The sequence below is a fragment of the Rhinatrema bivittatum genome, chromosome 3, assembly GCF_901001135.1.
Source record: "Rhinatrema bivittatum chromosome 3, aRhiBiv1.1, whole genome shotgun sequence".
Classification (NCBI taxonomy): Eukaryota; Metazoa; Chordata; class Amphibia; order Gymnophiona; family Rhinatrematidae; genus Rhinatrema; species Rhinatrema bivittatum.
Window position 1 is genome coordinate 1,943,911 of NC_042617.1, and position 19,620 is coordinate 1,963,530.

Consider the following 19,620-nt stretch of genomic DNA (forward strand, 5'->3'; position numbering starts at 1 on the left):
TGAGATATCATTGAAAAATTAATAAACATTAAATTAATTAAATTAAATTAATTTAATAAAAATTAAAAATTAATAAATAAATAATATCATTGAAAAATTAATAAACAGCATATTGGAAAAAAAACACCCACTAATCTATGGAGGAGTTCCACTCTTGGGTTTCACTGTCCAACCATATTCAATGACATCGCAATCAGGATCACCCACCCATATACACTAGGTACCCTACCTAGTCCAACATCCTTCACACAATTCAAATTCCCCTCTTGACCTAGCAAGATAAGAATGAAGAAACTTTAATTTTTACAAAAGCCTCCCCAAAATCACTGTAGTGCATTCCCCCATGAAGGCTAAGATTACAAAGAAGAATCAAAATACTCTCCTTCAAGACCACTACATGTCATCAGAATATGCTTCAACAAGACCTTGATCCCTATTCAGTGACATGGGATAGGAGAACCCCTCAGCCATCCACCCAATCCAGTCACTATACAGCACCATAACTACACCAAGGATACGCATAACCCCCTCACTCCACGATGACTTGGGTTCCTAAATACCCACTCAGCAAACAGTAAATCTCACCACATCTTCAACTTCATCGAAGTATACAACCTTCACAGAGACCTGGATTGGAGAGAGTGACGATATCACACTAACTCAACTCTGCCCATCTGGTTATTCTATAAGCCACACACCTCATCTCATGGGCTGTGGAGGAGGTGTTGCTAGCATTTTAACCACTCACTGACACTAGATCTAATCACTTCCCAACAAATAGGGAAATCTGACTGCCTAGTCTTACATTTCCAAAGCCACAAAGAACCCAAACTATTCCTGATCTTCCACTCTCCTGACACCTAGCCTGACTCCTTTCTCAAATCCTCAGAATTCCTCTGTGACATGACCACTGTGCCACAAAAACTCAATTCTTGGAGCTTTCAACTACCATGCAGAGAACCCCCCAGTAGCTTCTCTGTTAACTTCCAACGTAACATAGAGGATCCTTGATTCACTCAGTTAATCAAGATCTCTACTCACAAGCGCGGTCACTCCCTTGACCTTACCTTCCATTCTTCAAACTTTAATCTTGACTCCAACAAGATAACAGTAGACCCAATTTCATGGTCGGATCACTAACTAGTCCAAGCCACCCTTCCTATCCAAAAGCAAACCCACCTGCCCCTCCCTTCAAATTGCCATCTAAGAATCTCTCCTCCATCACAACAGTCCGGAAACTCCTCTTGAAACAGCAATCCCATCAATTTGAATGAGCTTGGCAGAAACATAAGACAGACTCAAACCTCCACAACTGCAAGGAGCATGTGAAGAAATATAAAGCAGCTATTTGCCAGGCTCCAAACAACTAGAACTCTCTAGAACCATCTGAATAAACTGTTTAAACTAGGACAGAAACTTTCCAAAACTTGTTTCCCACCACAGGGACCATATAGCTGAGGACTTTGCAAAATTATTCACTAATAAGATCCTGCAATCCATTTCTCCTTAGACAACTCTCCCCCCTCCTTCACACCTTCCATAATGCTCCCATCTTCTCCATATACAGGAACAATCCAACACCCTCCAAGCAACACCACACTGTCAGACTTCAGAACCATCACCCCCTGAGAGGGGAAATATCCTCCAGAGAATTAGCCAATCTCTTAGCTCACTGGACCCTATTCTCCCAAGATTCTTTTGCAATCTAAAACAAGATCTAGCCCCTTGGCTTTCCAACATAGTCAATGGCATCTTAACTCAAGGCTTCCTTCCTGCCTCACATAAAGAAGTGGTAATCAAACCTATCCTCAGAAACCAGGTTCAGACTCCAAAATTGATAATTATCAGCCAGTTTTAAACCTTCTCTTCTTTTCAAACTTGTTAAAAAGGTGATCTATTTTCAATTCCTCAACTTCCTTGAAGAGAGTAACACCCTGCATCCACCAATCCAGTTTCAGGAAAGATCACCGCACTATAATCTGACCTATTGGACATCACCAAAGGTATTCATCTAAATGCAGATCACAGAGGCAGCTCCATGCTAATACTACTTAATCTTTCTGCAGCCTTTGACATGGTTGATCACTCTGATTTAGCGGCTAGGGAATATCGGCATCGAAGGGACAGCCCTTAGATGGTTTGTATCTTTCATACACAATAGAACTTAATCAGTCATTTGGGCCAACAAACAATTCACCCCAAAAAACCTAGTTTGTGCAGGACCTCAAGGCTATGTTCTTTCCCAGATTCTCTTCAACATCTACATCCATCCTATTTGTGATATGATTCTATTTTTCAACATTGAATTCACCTGTTTGCTGATGTCTAACTTTGTCTTAAACTAGAATCTGACCAATCCTCTCCCATTGCCAATCTCAACAACTGTCTGACAGCAGTAGCCCAACAGATCAACAAACTAAAACTTAGCCCCTCCAAATCTGAACTCCTCTGGTTAAGCCATTAAAGTCATCCCCTACAGTTCATATCCTACCTATCAGGAACTCCCTTCCAGCCCAAGACTCTTTACGAATCCTAGGGGTTCAACTCGATTCTAATCTCACCATGGAGCCTCATATCACTAAAGCAATGACAGCCTCATTTATATATCTCTGCCAGGTTAACCAACTATGCAACTATCTTGATCAGGACAACCTTGCATCAGTTATCTATGCATTAATCAACAGCCAGTTAGATTACTGTAACTCTTTACTAAATTGTATCTCCTTGACCTGCTTGAAATGACCTCGACTCATACAAAACACAACAGCGAGAATCTTAGTAAGGGCCAAATAATTGGACCACATTAGGCCCATCCTTTACAAATTGCACTGGCTACTAATTGAAAACAGGATTAAATTCAAAACACTCTGTCTTCAAATATGTGAAATAAGAGACCCCGGAGTACCTCACCTGTCTGCTTGCTTCTACACCTCTGCTAGAGAATGCCAATCCTCTGCGAAATTGAACCACACAAGATTGAGGGCTTTCAGCTGCTTTGTTCCCAAGATCTGGAGCAAGATTCCACTACCTATGTGCTACCTCGCTTTCCAGAAAAAGGCAACGCACGGTTTTTCAACCAGGCCTTCCACAAATTAACTCATTAGAAAAACAAAGTTCCCTCCCTGGACTCTATTTTATTAAAATGACTTACATTACTAATTGTTATTTTCAATAATATATCTGTTAATCCTCAAATTCATTGTAATCCACTTTGAGCCCATTCCTGGCAAAAAGTGGAATATCAAATGTTTGTACGCAAGTAAACAAACAACTCAAATGGAGAACACAGTCAATAATTCATCAGCAACAAAAATAAACTCAAAATAAAAATATTGCAACAAAGAACACCCAGTGTATTGCATGGAACAAAACTTATAGGACGATCAAAAGAAGCCCTTTATTTCAATGCCCTACATGCGGTGGGTACTTCTTAACAATCCAAACTGGACATTCTTAGACAAGTTAGATGAAACCTGAAGGGAACAATTTTTTCATTCACCAGGGCATTGAAATAAAGGGCTTCTTTTGATCGTCCGATTCTCATTGTCTTTACTGTAACACAGCCAACTGGATCGGCTTCCGATTTGTTTTTTGGGTACAAAACTTATAGGGTCAGAAAGACAAGTTTTCAAGGCTCATTGAAAAGAGATAAGTTTTGTCAGCAGAAACTGACCAGATCTTGGCAAAAAAATACGGATGTTTCTTGATACAGTTAGAACTATCCAAGAGCAAAGTAAAAAATGTCTTGGGATGGACCAGAAAGTGATTTCCCCTGCAGCAAATGTCTGCTCACTTTGGTTAATATGTGGGGTGTGTTGGAGTATTCTGACAACTCCCTCATTCTACCTTAAAGAGCCCATTCAGGTTTTTAACCCAGGCCTCCTTAAGGCAGACGGCTGCAAAGGATTCTGGGAGAAGGGAGGTTCCCTTTACCTTGCCATACGAGCCCAGGCCTAGAGAGCTTGGCAGGGCCTCACAGGATATCCGTATGCTGATGCAAGGTGAGCTATTTCTTTGATTTATGCACGTTTGAGGCACTGTAAATAAATAATTGCACCTGAACCAAGCTAGTCAAGTCTTGTGGTATTCCTGAAACTGTTCCTGTAGCCACAGCTGGCCCAAATATGCTAGACATGGTGTCAGGTGTGGGATTTTGCTTGCTGAAGTGGGAAGCAGAAGTAAAAACCCACAGCCTCCAAGAAGAAGAAAAAAAATTGCTTGCAGAGTTTTTTTTCCCTGGGGCCTCCTGACTTCAATTTCTATTACTGCAAGCCAGGTGGGCTATCCCTGCCTGAGCAGTCAGGGGTCAAGTAGCAGGGCCAGACAGGCCAGCAGGTGTTTTTTGTTTTCTCTGTCACATGTGAGTTATCTGTTTAGGAGCTGGGCCCAAAGGGGGTTAAAATGGAGCAGGTAATCCAGGTCCTGGCCACAGCTGCAAAAGACAAAGAAACAGCAATGGCTACAAGAAGGCACTGCACAAAGACAAAGAAACAGCAATGGCTACAAGAAGGCACAGTCTTAGCTCCGCTAGCTGAGGCTTTGCAAGCGACTCTGTCCAGAATACTTCAGGCAAATTCTGCTTAAGATGAAGGGAGAAGAGGACCTGGAGGTCTTTCTAAAGAACTTTGAATGGGCTGCCCACCTGTCAGCCTGGCCAGAGACCAGCTGGACAACCTACTTGGCTAATTTGCTCACAGGTAAAGGTCAAGAGGTGTTTCAGGCCACCAATCCAGATGGGAGGGCTTCCTGTGAGGACGTCAAGGCTGCTCTACTACAGAAAGGGGGGAGTACTCCCCAGAATACTATCAGCAGCAGTTCCCATGGGTGGAAGTGGCTCCAGCTAGAGGCAAGGTCAAGTCTGACAGTGGCTCATCAAATACTCCTGGAGCAGTTCCTAGATGGTCTGGACCGACCCATGTGGAATTGGTCTCTTGACCTATCAGACTCACCCTGGAGAGAGCCCTGGAAGTGGCAGAAGCCTTTCACCATGTACAGTCAATGCCTGCAGGCACAAGGGGCTTGGAGAGACAACAGATAACAGTGCCTGGCATGGTACAAAGGATAGAGGACCTCAGCAACAAACCTCTAAGATAGGGGGGTGGGGAGGAGGGCTCAGCCTTTGTACCTGGATGCCAGACACCAATCTCACCCACATCTTTTATTTATTTATTTATTTATTTTACAAATTTATTTATTTTATTTATTTAAAGCTTTTCTATACCGGCATTCATGATACAATCATATCATGCCGGTTTACAAATAACAGGGGGTGCAATAACTTTGTTCTTTTAACCAATGCCTAGGAAGTAAAAAAGTTACAATATAACAGGGTTGTTGAAACTGGGGGAGGAAGGAGACAGGAATAGACAAGAATTATATAATCTTTACAGAGGTAGATTATTTACATTGTGCTGTAATGTCTCTTTATGGATATTATTTACATTGTGCAGTAAGTTCTCTCAATGGGTATTGCCGTAGGATCTCTCCCTGGCTATTAAACTCGGGAAAGGCTTGTTTAAATAGCCAGGTCTTAAGCCTTTTTCTGAAAGCTAATAGGCAGGGGTCAAGTCTAAGATCCGGTGGTAAGGTATTCCAAAGAGCGGGTCCCGCTGTAGAAAAGGCCCGGTCTCTGAGTGTAATATGGTGTGTGGATTTAGTTGGGGGAACAGTCAGCAAACCTTTGTAGGCTTCTCTGATGGGTCTGGATGATGTGTGTAGTCTGAGGGGGATTTGGAGGTTGAGAGGGGCTTGGGAGTGGATGGATTTATGGATGATGGTGAAGGACTTGTGTAGGATTCTGTAGTGTATTGGCAGCCAGTGCAGATTTATTAGAATGGGAGAGATGTGGTCTCTTCTTCTGGAATTAGTTATGTTTGACAGTAATTATACATGTCAATATTAAGGCATTCAATAACAAATAACAGGAATTCAATCCTACAACATAGTAACAGATATCAACGTGTTTGCCCTTTATAAGGAATCTAAAGATCCTAGATACAATCAAGATAGGAGCATATTAAGAAATATTTAACAGGAAAACCGGTGAGTTTAAATGTCACTTCCTATCTGCCTATGACCAACCTGGAAATAAAAAGATCATGTTAGTTTAACAATCGGTATATAAACACTTTTAAATAAATAAATCTTACATCCAAGAATTTTCTGAGCTCAGATGGTTCTAAAAATACATATCGTTCATTTAGATGTTTTATAATACATTTACAAGGAAAATAAACAGTCATCTGGGCCCCTAGTTGTTTTACCTCTGGGCCCATCTGAATAAAATTTCTCCTCCATATTTGGGTGTTTTTTGTAATATCTGGATACATCCAGATCTTTTCAGCAAGATATAACTTTTCTCTATTTCTTAAAAATAATTTTAAAATATCTCTATCTTCCATTTTTTGAAACCTCATGCACAGGGTACCTCTTGACAAAACTTGATCTTACATGGATTCTTCTAAATAATTTGTGAGATTATCTAATTGTTGGGATTGATTTGATACATTACCATTTTCCTTCTTTTTTACAACAATGTAAAAGATTTTTTCTATTAAAGGAATTTTTTCTCATCCACATGTTTTAACTGTGGACAGAAAGAGCACTTAGCAAGGGACTGGCAGTATGGATGAAACAAACCTATTTACGTTAGCCTTGTGACCCAGCCAATGCCCGAGAAAGAAGTACACATACTTAAAAATAACACTCCTAAGCAGCGATGACTCGCAACCCAAAAGAAAAAGGGGAATCCGGAGAGATGGTAACAACCCATAAATAGGGCCTTGCAGACCCTCTCTTTATATGCCCTTTGTGAGGAGATTGGGCATGAAGAAGACCTCTGTCCATATAGGCAGTCGGAAACTGAAGAGTCTTTAAATAAAGCTGGTAGGGCAGAAACCCGGTTGGCCCTATGGGAGTGTGCTTTCTGTAAAACAGAAGCTCATGCAAAGGAAGAATGTTTTTGGCTTGATGATCTGGAGTGCAAATGCAAGTTAGCAGAGCAACGCGAGAAGGAGCAAAGAATGGGGACAGAGCCCCAGAATGATGATGACGGCATGTGGGAACATGCTTGGGATCAGAAGTTGTCACAACTTCAAAGCTACAATTTTGTGGATGTCCTGCATGCATGACTAAAGGTCTTTATAATCCAGGTAGAACTGGAGGGAGCTTCTACCCAGGCCTTGATGGATTCCGGTTGTAGCAAAAAGCTCATTCGCCAGGACTTACTATGTCAAGGACATATCAACTATAAGAGGAAAGAGACATTAACATGTATACATGGGGATGAACAGAAACATAGAAACATACACAGAAACATAGAAGTGTCAGCAGAAGAAGACCAAACGGCCCATCCAGTCTGCCCAGCAAGCTTTCACACTTAATTGTTTTCATACTTATCTGTTACTCTGACCGCTGAGATCAGGGCCCTTATTGGTAACTTTTTGGTTCCAATTCCCTTCCACCCCCACCATCGATGCAGACAGCAGTGCTGGAGCTGCATCTAAGTGAAGTATCTAGCTAATTGATTTGGGGTAGTAACCGCCGTAATAAGCAATCTACTCCCACGATTGTTTACCCTGCCTGTGCAATTCAGTCCTTGCTAGTTGTCTAAATATAAATCCTCTTTACTTCATTCCCCCCTACCGTTGAAGAAGTGAAGTGTTCAACCTCCCACGTCCTCTTGGTGACTGCCGCAGGAGAAGCCGTGCTAGAAGCGGGTGTCCTCCCAAACTCAGTAATCCTGAGTCCAGATTAGCCCCATTTTGCATCTGTATGGAGACAACTCGTGGCGAGTGGGGAAAGTATGTCTGGAGGGGAGTGTATTTGAAGCTGACCCTGGGCATGTCTGGATGCTGGACCTGACAAGGCTGAGCTGAGGGGGAGAGTATGTGATGGAGTATACGGACAACTCCCTCATTCTACCTTAAGGAGCCTGGTTCAGGCTTTTAACCCAGACCTCCTTAAGGCAGAAGGCCTCAAGGGTATTCTAGGTAAAAAGGAGGTTCCCTTCACCCTGCCATAAGAGCCCAGGCATAGAGAACTTGAGGGGCCTCAGGGGAGCTGGTAGGACCTTACGTGATATCCGTATGCTGATTATGTCTATCTAATGTGTGTTCCTAATCCAAGGTGAGCTATTACTTTATTGATGCACGTATGATGCACTGTAAATAAATAACTGCACCCAAGCCCAGTCTTGTGATATTCCTGAATCTGCTCCTGCAGCCGCTGCTGGCCTGAATACACTACAGGGTTTGTTTGGTTTTTAACCATCACAATTACATTTCTTTTTGGATTCTAAAATTTACAGCACAGGAGGCTGCAAGTTTGTGGGGTTCGGCCTGACTTTAAGGAGGAGGCTCCGTCCCCCCCTTTTACCTGTTCTTGTAAAATAGTGTTTCCTGCTTTTTCTTTTATGGACCAATCCAGTCCATGGATGTACGAGAACTTTGCATACTGCAGGCTATAGAGATTTTAAATTATTATACAAAACGTATTTTTAACTGGGGAATTCTTCCCAGAGGGAAATTTCCACCCATGTGTCTCTATTTCTTTCAAATTGCTTTTGATGTTTCTATGAATTTATTTGAAAGGCAAACTAATAAATTGGCCCCATCTTATGCAAGGTTTTGAACACCTAGGTCAAGGTCTTAAACCTGATATGAGAAATAACCGGCAGCCAATGCAGATCAAACAAGACTGATGAAATCTGCTACTGAAATTCTACCTTTACCAGGAGCCTTGCTGCAGAGTTACCAGGAGCCTTAGCAGGAGCCTTGCCGCAGAGTTTAGCAGGAGCCTTAGCAGGAGCCTTGCTGCAGAGTTTAGCAGGAGCCTTAGCAGGAGCCTTGCCGCAGAGTTTAGCAGGAGCCTTAGCAGGAGCCTTGCCGCAGAGTTAGCAGGAGCCTTGCCGCAGAGTTTAGCAGGAGCCTTGCTGCAGAGTTACCAGGAGCCTTGCCGCAGAGTTACCAGGAGCCTTAGCAGGAGCCTTGCCGCAGAGTTTAGCAGGAGCCTTGCCGCAGAGTTTAGCAGGAGCCTTGCCGCAGAGTTACCAGGAGCCTTGCTGCAGAGTTACCAGGAGCCTTAGCAGGAGCCTTGCCGCAGAGTTTAGCAGGAGCCTTGCCGCAGAGTTAGCAGGAGCCTTGCCGCAGAGTTTAGCAGGAGCCTTAGCAGGAGCCTTGCTGCAGAGTTTAGCAGGAGCCTTGCTGCAGAGTTACCAGGAGCCTTGCTGCAGAGTTACCAGGAGCCTTGCTGCAGAGTTACCAGGAGCCTTAGCAGGAGCCTTGCCGCAGAGTTTAGCAGGAGCCTTGCCGCAGAGTTAGCAGGAGCCTTGCTGCAGAGTTAGCAGGAGCCTTGCCGCAGAGTTTAGCAGGAGCCTTGCCGCAGAGTTAGCAGGAGCCTTGCCGCAGAGTTAGCAGGAGCCTTGCCGCAGAGTTAGCAGGAGCCTTGCCGCAGAGTTTAGCAGGAGCCTTGCCGCAGAGTTACCAGGAGCCTTGCTGCAGAGTTAGCAGGAGCCTTGCCGCAGAGTTAAGCAGGAGCCTTGCCGCAGAGTTTAGCAGGAGCCTTGCCGCAGAGTTAGCAGGAGCCTTGCCGCAGAGTTAGCAGGAGCCTTGCCGCAGAGTTTAGCAGGAGCCTTGCCGCAGAGTTTAGCAGGAGCCTTGCCGCAGAGTTAGCAGGAGCCTTGCTGCAGAGTTACCAGGAGCCTTGCTGCAGAGTTAGCAGGAGCCTTGCCGCAGAGTTTAGCAGGAGCCTTGCCGCAGAGTTTAGCAGGAGCCTTGCCGCAGAGTTAGCAGGAGCCTTGCCGCAGAGTTTAGCAGGAGCCTTGCCGCAGAGTTAGCAGGAGCCTTGCCGCAGAGTTTAGCAGGAGCCTTGCCGCAGAGTTAGCAGGAGCCTTGCCGCAGAGTTAGCAGGAGCCTTGCCGCAGAGTTAGCAGGAGCCTTGCCGCAGAGTTAGCAGGAGCCTTGCTGCAGAGTTTACCAGGAGCCTTGCTGCAGAGTTTGGTACTGACTGTAGCCGGGCTTAGAGTGTTTTGAGGTAACAAGGTACAAGATGCCGGCATTACAGTAGAGTGTAAGAAAGATGAAAATCAGTGGGTGCAAATCATGGGTGAATGACAGAAGAAGTTTCTCTGAAGAGATGAATGTTGTACTTGCCGTGTGACCCATGGGACCTCCGCCCTCCCAGTCCACCCCAGGGCAAGTGGGCAGATACACTTCCCTGTCTTTTGAGGATTTTTCTTTAATTTGGTCTTGGTCATCAAGCACAGATTTAATTTCTCTAATGATCAGGATATATAACTGAATGTCATCCAAAGATCTGGAACTGCATTCCAAATTTAGTGACAACCTTAGTCAGTACCCCGGATATTTGTTAAATAGAAGCAGGGACACTAGGAGCTCTGCAATGTAATAAATATTGCCTGGAGGAAAGAATCCATGCATTGAACCGAATCCTGCCAGATAAAGAATGAAACCCTTGCCTCACAGCCGGCTCTTCCAGGAAGATACGCCGCACACACGTGCAGGTGTGAAAGCCCCTGAAGCTGTACCTGCTGTTGCACCACCTCCTGCCAGCAGCGCGCGATCTCACTCAAGGTGCTCAGCTTCCCCTGCTCTTTCACAGCTGCAGAGTCCAGGCCTTGTCCCGTCTTCTTCTTTCCAGCTGTACAAGGCAAAAAGCAGAAACCTGAACTCCCAAGATACCAGCAAGAAAAGAGAAGAACAGAGGTGTCTTACCCACGTAGCCCTGAGCTACCAGAAAGTGGCAGGGAAAGGGGAGAATGGGGCAGTCTCAGAGAGAAAGGAGATCAGGGGAGCCCTATGCACCCAGCAGAGGGAACACTACATATACAAACGAACGAACGCACGCCCAGACGCCTCCAAGCAAGAAGGCAACAAAGGAATCTGACCCACTCTGACTTAGGTCAGATAACTTAGCTGTCCTACAGGAGTAGCACAATGGGGGTAGTGCATGTAAATACAGCTCATTCATATTTATTGTGGATATCCTGAAAACCATATCAGTTCCCACCTTCCCCAGAGAGGGAGAGGGGAACTACATCATCCTATGTACCCAGTCCTAAGCTCCCAGACACCTCTAGGGATAGGAGAAAAGGCGAGTCCTACACACCCAGCCCTGATCTGCTCATGTCCACGGTTTTAGGCCTGCTTATGTCCACGTGCACCAGGAGGTGGCTGAGTCTGCGTACACAAGAATTAAAGATTGCGGCTTGGCACTTGGTGCAGCGTGGCAGCTCCAAATTCTCCAGGTACTCGGTGAGGAGCCAACACAGAGGGCTGAGGCTGCTGGCATCTGAAACACAAGCCAAGATTAAATCAGTCACTGAGATGATCATCAGAAAGTGCAAAGCAACAGCATCATGGCCCATTATGGTTTTATTCTACAAAGACATCTGAGGTTTCGGCTTTAGAAAGCAGAGTTGCTTACCTGTAACAGGTGTTCTCACAGGGCAGCAGGATGTTAGTCCCCACACATATATGGGTGACATCATCAGGATGGAGCCCAATCACGGAACACTTTTGTCAAAACTTCTAGAACTTTGACTGCAACTTACTGGGCATGCCCAGCATGGCACTAACCCTGCAACCAGAAGGGGTCTCCCTTCAGTCTCGTAATATAGCAAAAGAACATGCGAAAAATAAAATAAATCGCAATATGGAGAAGGTACAGAGAAGGGCAATCAAAATGATAAAGGGGATGGAACAGCTCCCCTATGAGGAAAGAGTAAAGAGGTTAGGGCTGTTCAGCTTGGAGAAGAGACGGCTGAGGGGGGATATGATAGAGGTCTTTAAGATCATGAGAGGTCTTGAGCGAGTAGATGTGACTCGGTTATTTACACTTTTGAATAATAGAAGGACTAGGGGGCACTCCATGAAGTTAGCAAGTTACACATTTAAGACTAATCGGAGAAATGGGCTGCGAAGGTATGGAGAGAGCGCCAGGTCGCAGCTTGACAAATATCAATAAGTGGCACCCAACGGAGGTGTGCCACTGAGGTTGCCACGGCCCTAACAGAGTGTGCCTTTACACGGTCTTGTAGCTGAATGCCTGCTTGCTGGTAGCAAAAGGAGATACAGTCTGCCAACCAGGAGGAAAGGGTCTGTTTTCCCACTGGATTTCCCAATTTGATGTTATCGAAAGAAACAAATAATTGAGTGGATTTCCTGTGGGCCAACGTGCACTCTAGATAAAAGGCAAGGGCACATTTGCAGTCCAGGGAATGCAGAGCCTGTTCTCCATTCCCTGGATGAGTATGAATGGGGCCTTGGAAAAAAAGTAGGTAGGATGATGGGTTGATTAAGATGAAAATCCGACACTACCTTTGGTAAAAACTTAGGGTGTGTACGGAGGACCACTCTTTCATGAAGAATTTTAGTGTAAGTTGGATAGGTAACTAGTAGGGATGTGAATCGTTTTTTGACGATTTAAAATATCGTCCGATATATTTTAAATCGTCAAAAATCTTTAGGGCCACGATACAATACCACTTCCCCCGATTTATCGTCAAAAAATCGTAAATCGGGGGAAGGGGGAGGGCAGGAAAACCGGCACACTAAAACCCCCTAAAACCCACCCCCGACCCTTTAAATTAAATCCCCCACCCTCCCGAACCCCCCCCCAAATGCCTTAAATTACCTGGGGGTCCAGCGGCGGTCCGGAACGGCCTCCTGCAATTGAATTGTGTTGTCTTCAGCCGGCGCCATTTTTCAAAATGGCGGCGCAAAATGGCGGCGCAAAATGGCGGCGCAAAATGGCGGCGGCCATAGACCAACACGATTCGACTGCAGGAGGTCGTTCCGGACCCCCGCTGGACTTTTGGCAAGTCTTGTGGGGGTCAGGAGGCCCCCCCAAGCTGGCCAAAAGTCCCTGGGGGTCCAGCGGGGGTCCGGAAAACGATCTCCTGCCGCGAATCGTTTTCCGTACGGAAAATGGCGCCGGCAGGAGATCGACTGCAGGAGGTCGTTCAGCGGGGGTTCCGGACCGCGGACTACAGAATCGATAGGGGACCCCTATGGGGTAGAAATTGTTTGAAATTTTTTGAAAAAGTTCCATGAGGAAAATTCCTGTCAGGAATCTCTGGAGAGCTCCTTAACCCACATGGCTACTGCTGCGCAAAAAAAAAAAAGAATGAAGAGGGACCCCTGTTGGTTGCAGGATTAGTTCCATGCTGGGCATGCCCAGTAGGTGCCAGTCAAAGTTCTAGAAACTTTGTCAAAAGTGTTCCGTGATTGGGCTCCATGCTGATGATGTCACCCATGTGCGAGGACTACCATCATGCTTGTCCTGTGAGAAAGTAATAATATAACAATGCTGACCTAGGATTATTACTGAGGACAGCTAATGGTAAATTAGATTCTCTTTAGCCTCTTACTCAACCTTCTTAGCGCAAGCATCTAATTTAAGCATTAACGTTAGCAGCCACCACTTGTTCAATCTGTATTGGCGTTCCTTTGTCGCCAACCCTGTTTCCCATCTTGTACTCCCCATTAACACACCCGTGATCTAAGTAAACACGCTACAACTGTTATTTGGTGTAAACAAAAGGCCGCAGCTTTATTCCTTAATACATTTGAATAAAATTTCCTGGTATACCCGAGCCGATGTTCTTCCTCTAACTGCCCGCCGTACCTAGCCGGGCGTCTTTTAGCCAGGTCCGCTGGTGGTCCCGCCATGTGGTCTTTGCGGCCCCACCGCCTTATCCGCGCCTCCCTGGCGCTGACGACTATCACGCCGTCCAATGATGCCTCCGGCATCCCTTACCATATAGCCAACCGGCCCGGGTAACCGCCTTCACCAAAGCTGCGACAATACCCTCCCTTTTCTTCCTTGCCTTATGAAATTGACTAACCTCAATTATTTATTTAAGCTTCTTGTAGGGTGGGTGGGTGGGCTTTCGCTTGGCTCCCGGCTCTCGTCTGAAAAGGGGTGATCGCCGTTCCGCGATCACCTTTTAAGGGGGCCGTTGCGTCATCATCTGGCGCCGTGGGCGCCCGATGATGACGCCCTATTCTTTCTCCCCTCGTCCCGCCCACCAGCTCCTTCGGACCGCCGCCCGACATGGGGTGGCGCGTCCGTTATTGTTGTGGGCTCGGCGATCCCGCCTGGGCCCACCTATTAACGTTAGCAGCCACCACTTGTTCAATCTGTATTGGCGTTCCTTTGTCGCCAACCCCGTTTCCCATCTTGTACTCCCCATTAACACACCCGTGATCTAAGTAAACACACTACAACTGTTATTTGGTGTAAACAAAAGGCCGCAGCTTTATTCCTTAATACATTTGAATAAAATTTCCTGGTATACCCGAGCCGATGTTCTTCCTCTAACTGCCCGCCGTACCTAGCCGGGCGTCTTTTAGCCAGGTCCGCTGGTGGTCCCGCCATGTGGTCTTTGCGGCCCCACCGCCTTATCCGCGCCTCCCTGGCGCTGACGACTATCACGCCGTCCAATGATGCCTCCGGCATCCCTTACCATATAGCCAACCGGCCCGGGTAACCGCCATAACGTGAGGTAGGTGTAACCTTGCCTCGCGTTCCCCATTTTAATTACTTAGCTGCGGCCTTTTCTAACTGTACGCCCTCTGCTTCTATGGCCTCTTGTAGGCTTCTATGGCCTCCTGTAACATATTGTTAAATATGTCATATCCTATGTCAGATAAGTGTATCCCGTCTTTTCTGTACAAACCCTGGCACCCATCTTCTGTCCATTGGTGCCTAATCTGATGCCACCCTTTTTTGTGCGTCCACGTTTCCATCTGCTTGTTAACCTTCTTTCGGCCTCTGTTCCATAATTTAGAGTCCCTCCATTTTGGCCTCTGAATGATTTCTGACCAGACCAATGCAGTGTTCGGGAATAATTCCGATATTGAGACCAGGTCTCTCTGTACCATTTGTATCAAAGTTTTGCATGTCGTTGAATTCAGGTCATTGCCCCCCAGGTGCATGATTATCACGTCTGGAGCCGCCTTTTCTTCCTTTAGGCGCCATAACCAGGGCAATAGTTGCTTCCACTGCATGCCCGACTTTCCTAACCAGATGATGTTCCACCCGTGTGATGCTAAACCGAGATGTCGCCCGTACGGTCTTCCGCTCGCTCTCTTGGCCGCCCATCTCACATATGAGTGGCCAATGATCCAGGCTGACCGCTGTACCCGCTGTTCTGTAAAATAGAATCAAGAGGTTGATTAGTTCAGTGGGATATAACCTTGTCCAGTCGTACGTAAGTATCGACGGCGTTCGACCTCCATCTTCCGATCCTTTTAATTGTCTCTTTGTCTAAACCTGCCATCGCCGCACTTGTTGCCGCGCCGATTCGGAACGAATGGGAGCTAAACTTCCTGATATCCCACTCCAGTTTGTTAGCCGCTGATTTTAGTACTGCTACCAGCTGGAATCTTGTCAGTGGTGATCCGTCGTGATGTATCAGTAGATGCTTTCCTCCATCTGGGCGGGCGGCTAGATATTCTTGTGAATTAAAGATTGGGCATGTCCTACAACCTGCTATTCTATTGAGATGTAGTATAGCGCCTTTTCCTTGCTGATCGGTCTTTGATCTGTTTATAGTAATGCTGAGGGTTTCCGATGAGCACTGTACGTTCTTCCGCAATAGCCCGCTCCCTCCCTCGTCTTTCTTGTTGCGGGCTACTAATTCGCTTATTCTGAGCGCACCGAAGAATGCCAAGGTGAAGGCAAGCCTAAATAACTTGATCTCGTACTTAGATGAGCAGATGTCCGCTAGTGCTACCCATAGCGCTTTCAGCATGTTGTGTGTAATGGGGTGCCTTCTGTCTTTGTTTGGGCCGATCTTCCTTGCCCAACCTGACAACATTTTTTTTATCAGGAATGATTTCGTGGGGTCACCCCAACCGAATGCTTTGAAAAAGAATGCTGTTCCGGCGAGGTGCTTGATGACTGTGTTCCTGGATACACCGTTGTCTTTTTCGTAGGCGATGAATTTAATGAGAAGCTCGTTTTTTGCCGGTCCCTGTCTCCATCCGTTTTTCTGAAGGAAACTGGATACTACTTCGTAGCTCTTGCAGTACGAGGTCCATGTTGTTGATGCTACTGATCTTCGTAGCAGGTCTTTTGTTGTATCCGACCAATTTGCCATAACCGTTCCGGCATTGCTGTTGGTGATTCGTCTGCTGTAGGGACCTGCTTATGAAATAAATTCCATTTAGCCCGGGATAAAGCGTCGGCGGCGCCGTTTAACGCCCCCGGCACGTGTCTAGCTCTTACGGTTATGTTGCATTTTAGCGCCTGCAAGACTATTTCCCTCAGTAGGTTCACCACTATTGCGCATTTTGCGGATTGCGTGTTCAAGACGTGCACTACCGCCTGGTTGTCACACCAGAAGATGATGTGGCGGTTGCTTAGCTTTTCGCTCCACAGCACCAGCGTTACCCATATTGGGAAAAGTTCTAAGAATGTGATGTTTTTTGTTATGCCCCTCTCTTTCCAATCTTCCGGCCAAGGTTCCACGCACCATTCCCCTTGACATAGGGCACCGAATCCCCAACTGCCCGATGCATCTGTTTGAATGTCCAGGTCCCGATTGGATAAAGGAGCGTCCTGAACGACTGACACCCCGTTGTAGCTATCGAGAAAAGAGCTCCAAACTCTGAAGTCGTCTCTAATTTCTTTTGAAACCCTGAGGAAATGATGCGGCTTCTTTATCCCTATGGTTGCTGCCGCTAGTCTTCTCATAAACGCTCTTCCCATGGGGATCACCCGGCATGCGAAGTTCAGGGTTCCCAATATGGCTTGCGCCTCTCGTAGTGTTATCATCTTTGCGGATCCCGATTGCCGTATCATGTCGCGCAGCTTTACTACCTTTTCTGCGGGTAGCCTCGCTATCATTCTTGTGGAGTCTAATTCTATTCCTAGGAATGATATGGTAGTTGCTGGGCCTTCCGTCTTGTTGTGTGCTAATGGAACGCCTAATTCGGCGGCGATGAACTGAAACTGTGCTAGCAGTCTTCCACAAGCTTTGGAGTCTTGCGGACCGACGAATAGAAAGTCGTCAAGATAATGTATGATATTGCTTGAATCCGTTTTCTTTGCTACGACCCAGTGTAGGAAGGTGCTGAAAAGCTCAAAGTATGCGCATGATATGGAGCACCCCATGGGCATACATTTGTCAAAGTAAAATTGATTATTGAAAGTGAAACCAAGTAGTGGGAAGCTATCAGGGTGCACTGGGAGCAGCCTGAAGGCGGACTCTATGTCCGCCTTCGCCATCATGGCTCCTTTTCCACACGTCCGCAGCAGGGCCAGTGCTGAATCGAAGGATGTGTATTGTACCGAACAGTCCTCTTGCGCAAGGTGGTCGTTTACTGACCTTCCCGGCAGGGATGATAAGTTTAAGATGAGTCGGTACTTTCCTTTTTCCTTCTTCGGGATAACGGCTAAAGGCGATAGGAACATGTGGTGGAATGGTTGCCGCTTGAATGGACCTGCGATTCTTCCTAATGCTAATTCCGTTTGAAGCTTCTCTAATACGATGTCCCTGTGTTTCATTGCCGAAGGAGAGTTGTTGGTGTTTTCTCCTTGTAATTGTCCCTGGAATGGGATCACGAATCCTTCTTTGAATCCTTGCCATATTTTATTTGCCTTGTCCTTGTTTGGGTATAACTGGAGCCAAGGTTTCAATGCTTCCAGTTGTATGGGTGAAGGTGCCTTCTCGTATTGTATCGGTCGTAAGGGTGAAGGTGCCTTGTTGCATTGTATCCTCTTATGAATTGACCTTACTCCCCGGCGAAGCTTTCTTGTTGCACTTTATCATGGGGTGTGGAGCGCCGCAGATTGTGCACACATGCTTGAACTTGCAGTCCTGAAATGTACATACGGCTTTGTTGTACTTCCAACATGTGTTATCGTGGGCGTGTAACGGCTTTGCTGCGAATCTGTACGGGGAAGTTCTTCTTGAGCCCCTGGGTCTCGCTCCTTGCTCCGTGGTCTTGCATGTCATATGTTGTATCCAAAGGCTGACGTCTTGAGTTCCCCAGGTCATATATCTGTTCTCCTCCATCTTATCCCGAAACTGTTCATCGTAATTCAGCCATGACCATCCGCCATGCTGCTGATAGGCTCTGGTGATATTGACTGCGTACGCCAGCATCGGTCCGTATTGTGAAGGATCCTTCCTACCAACTACGCTGGCCATGTAATGGAATGACGTGATCCAGTTAACTATGGTCTTCGGTATTCTCCTCTCCTTTTCTTTGTTGTGTGTTGTCTTCGATTTTTTGCGCCCCTCGGCTTTCCTTCTCCCTAACAGTATGCTAAATATATCGATGTATTTCTTCTTCTGTATCTTCTTTCTTAATCGCCTGGGCACGTCCTCCCATAGCTCAGATAACGTCGTTAGTGCGGGAGGACCTCTTGAGTCTTTGTTGCCTCCTTTCTTATGTTCCTGTTGGTCGTTGCTAGATTCGGAGGATGATGAACTAAGAGAGCTAGAAGAGCTGGAGGAGTTGCTTGAGCTGGTGCTGTCCCTGCGCTTTACTTTATGGCTCTTTTTCCCCGAACTGGAGCTATTCCGTGACCCTGTACACTCTGCCCCGTCCGGCGGAGCATTGAGCCCCATATCCCCGTCTTTACTCAAACACTCACCCTCTCCGCCTTGCCTTGCTCGACTTGTGGATGGTTGTTCGTCCTGGTCGCGTTTGCTGCCATGCGATCCTCCTTGTTCACCTTGCGATGTTGTACCTCCACTTCTGGCGAGAGTCGCAGTCCTCTGTATCCTGTCGAACTCTTCCAGTGCCGTGTTGTACGTATTTGGTCCTGATCGCATGTCGTGGGAAGTAGGGCGTGTGTACTGCCACGATGCGCTTGGGCCCCACTCTGAGTCCTGATGTTGTTGTGCACGTCGGGGGGTTTGTGCCAGATCCCACTCGTCGGGATGACCTTGTTGTTCGTAGGTGTTTTCTGGAATGTGTTGGTAGTGAGGTCTCGTGATGTGGTTCCTACTTGAGTAGGTCATTTGATTTGTCTCAGTTCGCCAACCTCGTCCTTTGTTCCAATTTGACGCTCCTCCATGGATCTCTCTTGCGCTGCCGCGAAACGTCTGGGGATAACCATCCTGATCGCTGTACGCGCATTGGTTGTGGGACTCGCGTTCCCGGTAATAGTTAAACCGTGGCGAGGTATTCTGCCATTCTTCACCAGTCCATCTGTCGTAGTTCGGGGAGCGGGTACTCTGCCAGTGTTCATCTGTCCTACCGTCGTAGTTCGGAGATCGGTTTCCATGACGTGGTTGAGTGATGTCTGGCTGTCTTGCCGCGTCCTGCTCCCTGTCGTTTACGTATTCTTTCTCCGCTGCCTCTACCGCTACTTCTTCGGTATTAACTTCTATATCTGGTTCGCCCGTTGGGGGTGTCTCGATGATTGGATCTCTGCCGTCAATTCTTCCGCTCCTTCCGCGCTCGGCTCTTGTTCTCTTCCTGCCCCGGGTCTTTTGTGTCCTTGGTGGCTGGGGGGTCTTTGCTCTTCCTGCGTTTTCACCCTTATTTGCCGCCTTGGATCTCGTCACTCTTTGAGGCTGCTCTACGTTCTTAGACCTCGATGGCCGACCTGTATTTTTGCGGGGTGGCATTCTTTGTC

The 19,620-nt window shown here is 46.6% G+C and overlaps 1 protein-coding gene across 1 annotated transcript in view; it reads right to left on the minus strand.

Annotated features, from left to right (window-relative positions):
• Positions 1 to 19,620, minus strand: part of LOC115088463 (cullin-9-like) — a 197,082-nt gene that overhangs the window by 84,462 nt on the left and 93,000 nt on the right. Inside the window, exons 6-7 of the mRNA XM_029596737.1 lie at positions 11,128 to 11,310; positions 10,547 to 10,659 (exon numbers count right to left, since the gene is read on the minus strand). Coding sequence (XP_029452597.1) covers positions 10,547 to 10,659; positions 11,128 to 11,310 — 296 coding nt within the window. The remainder of the gene's footprint in view (positions 1 to 10,546; positions 10,660 to 11,127; positions 11,311 to 19,620) is intronic.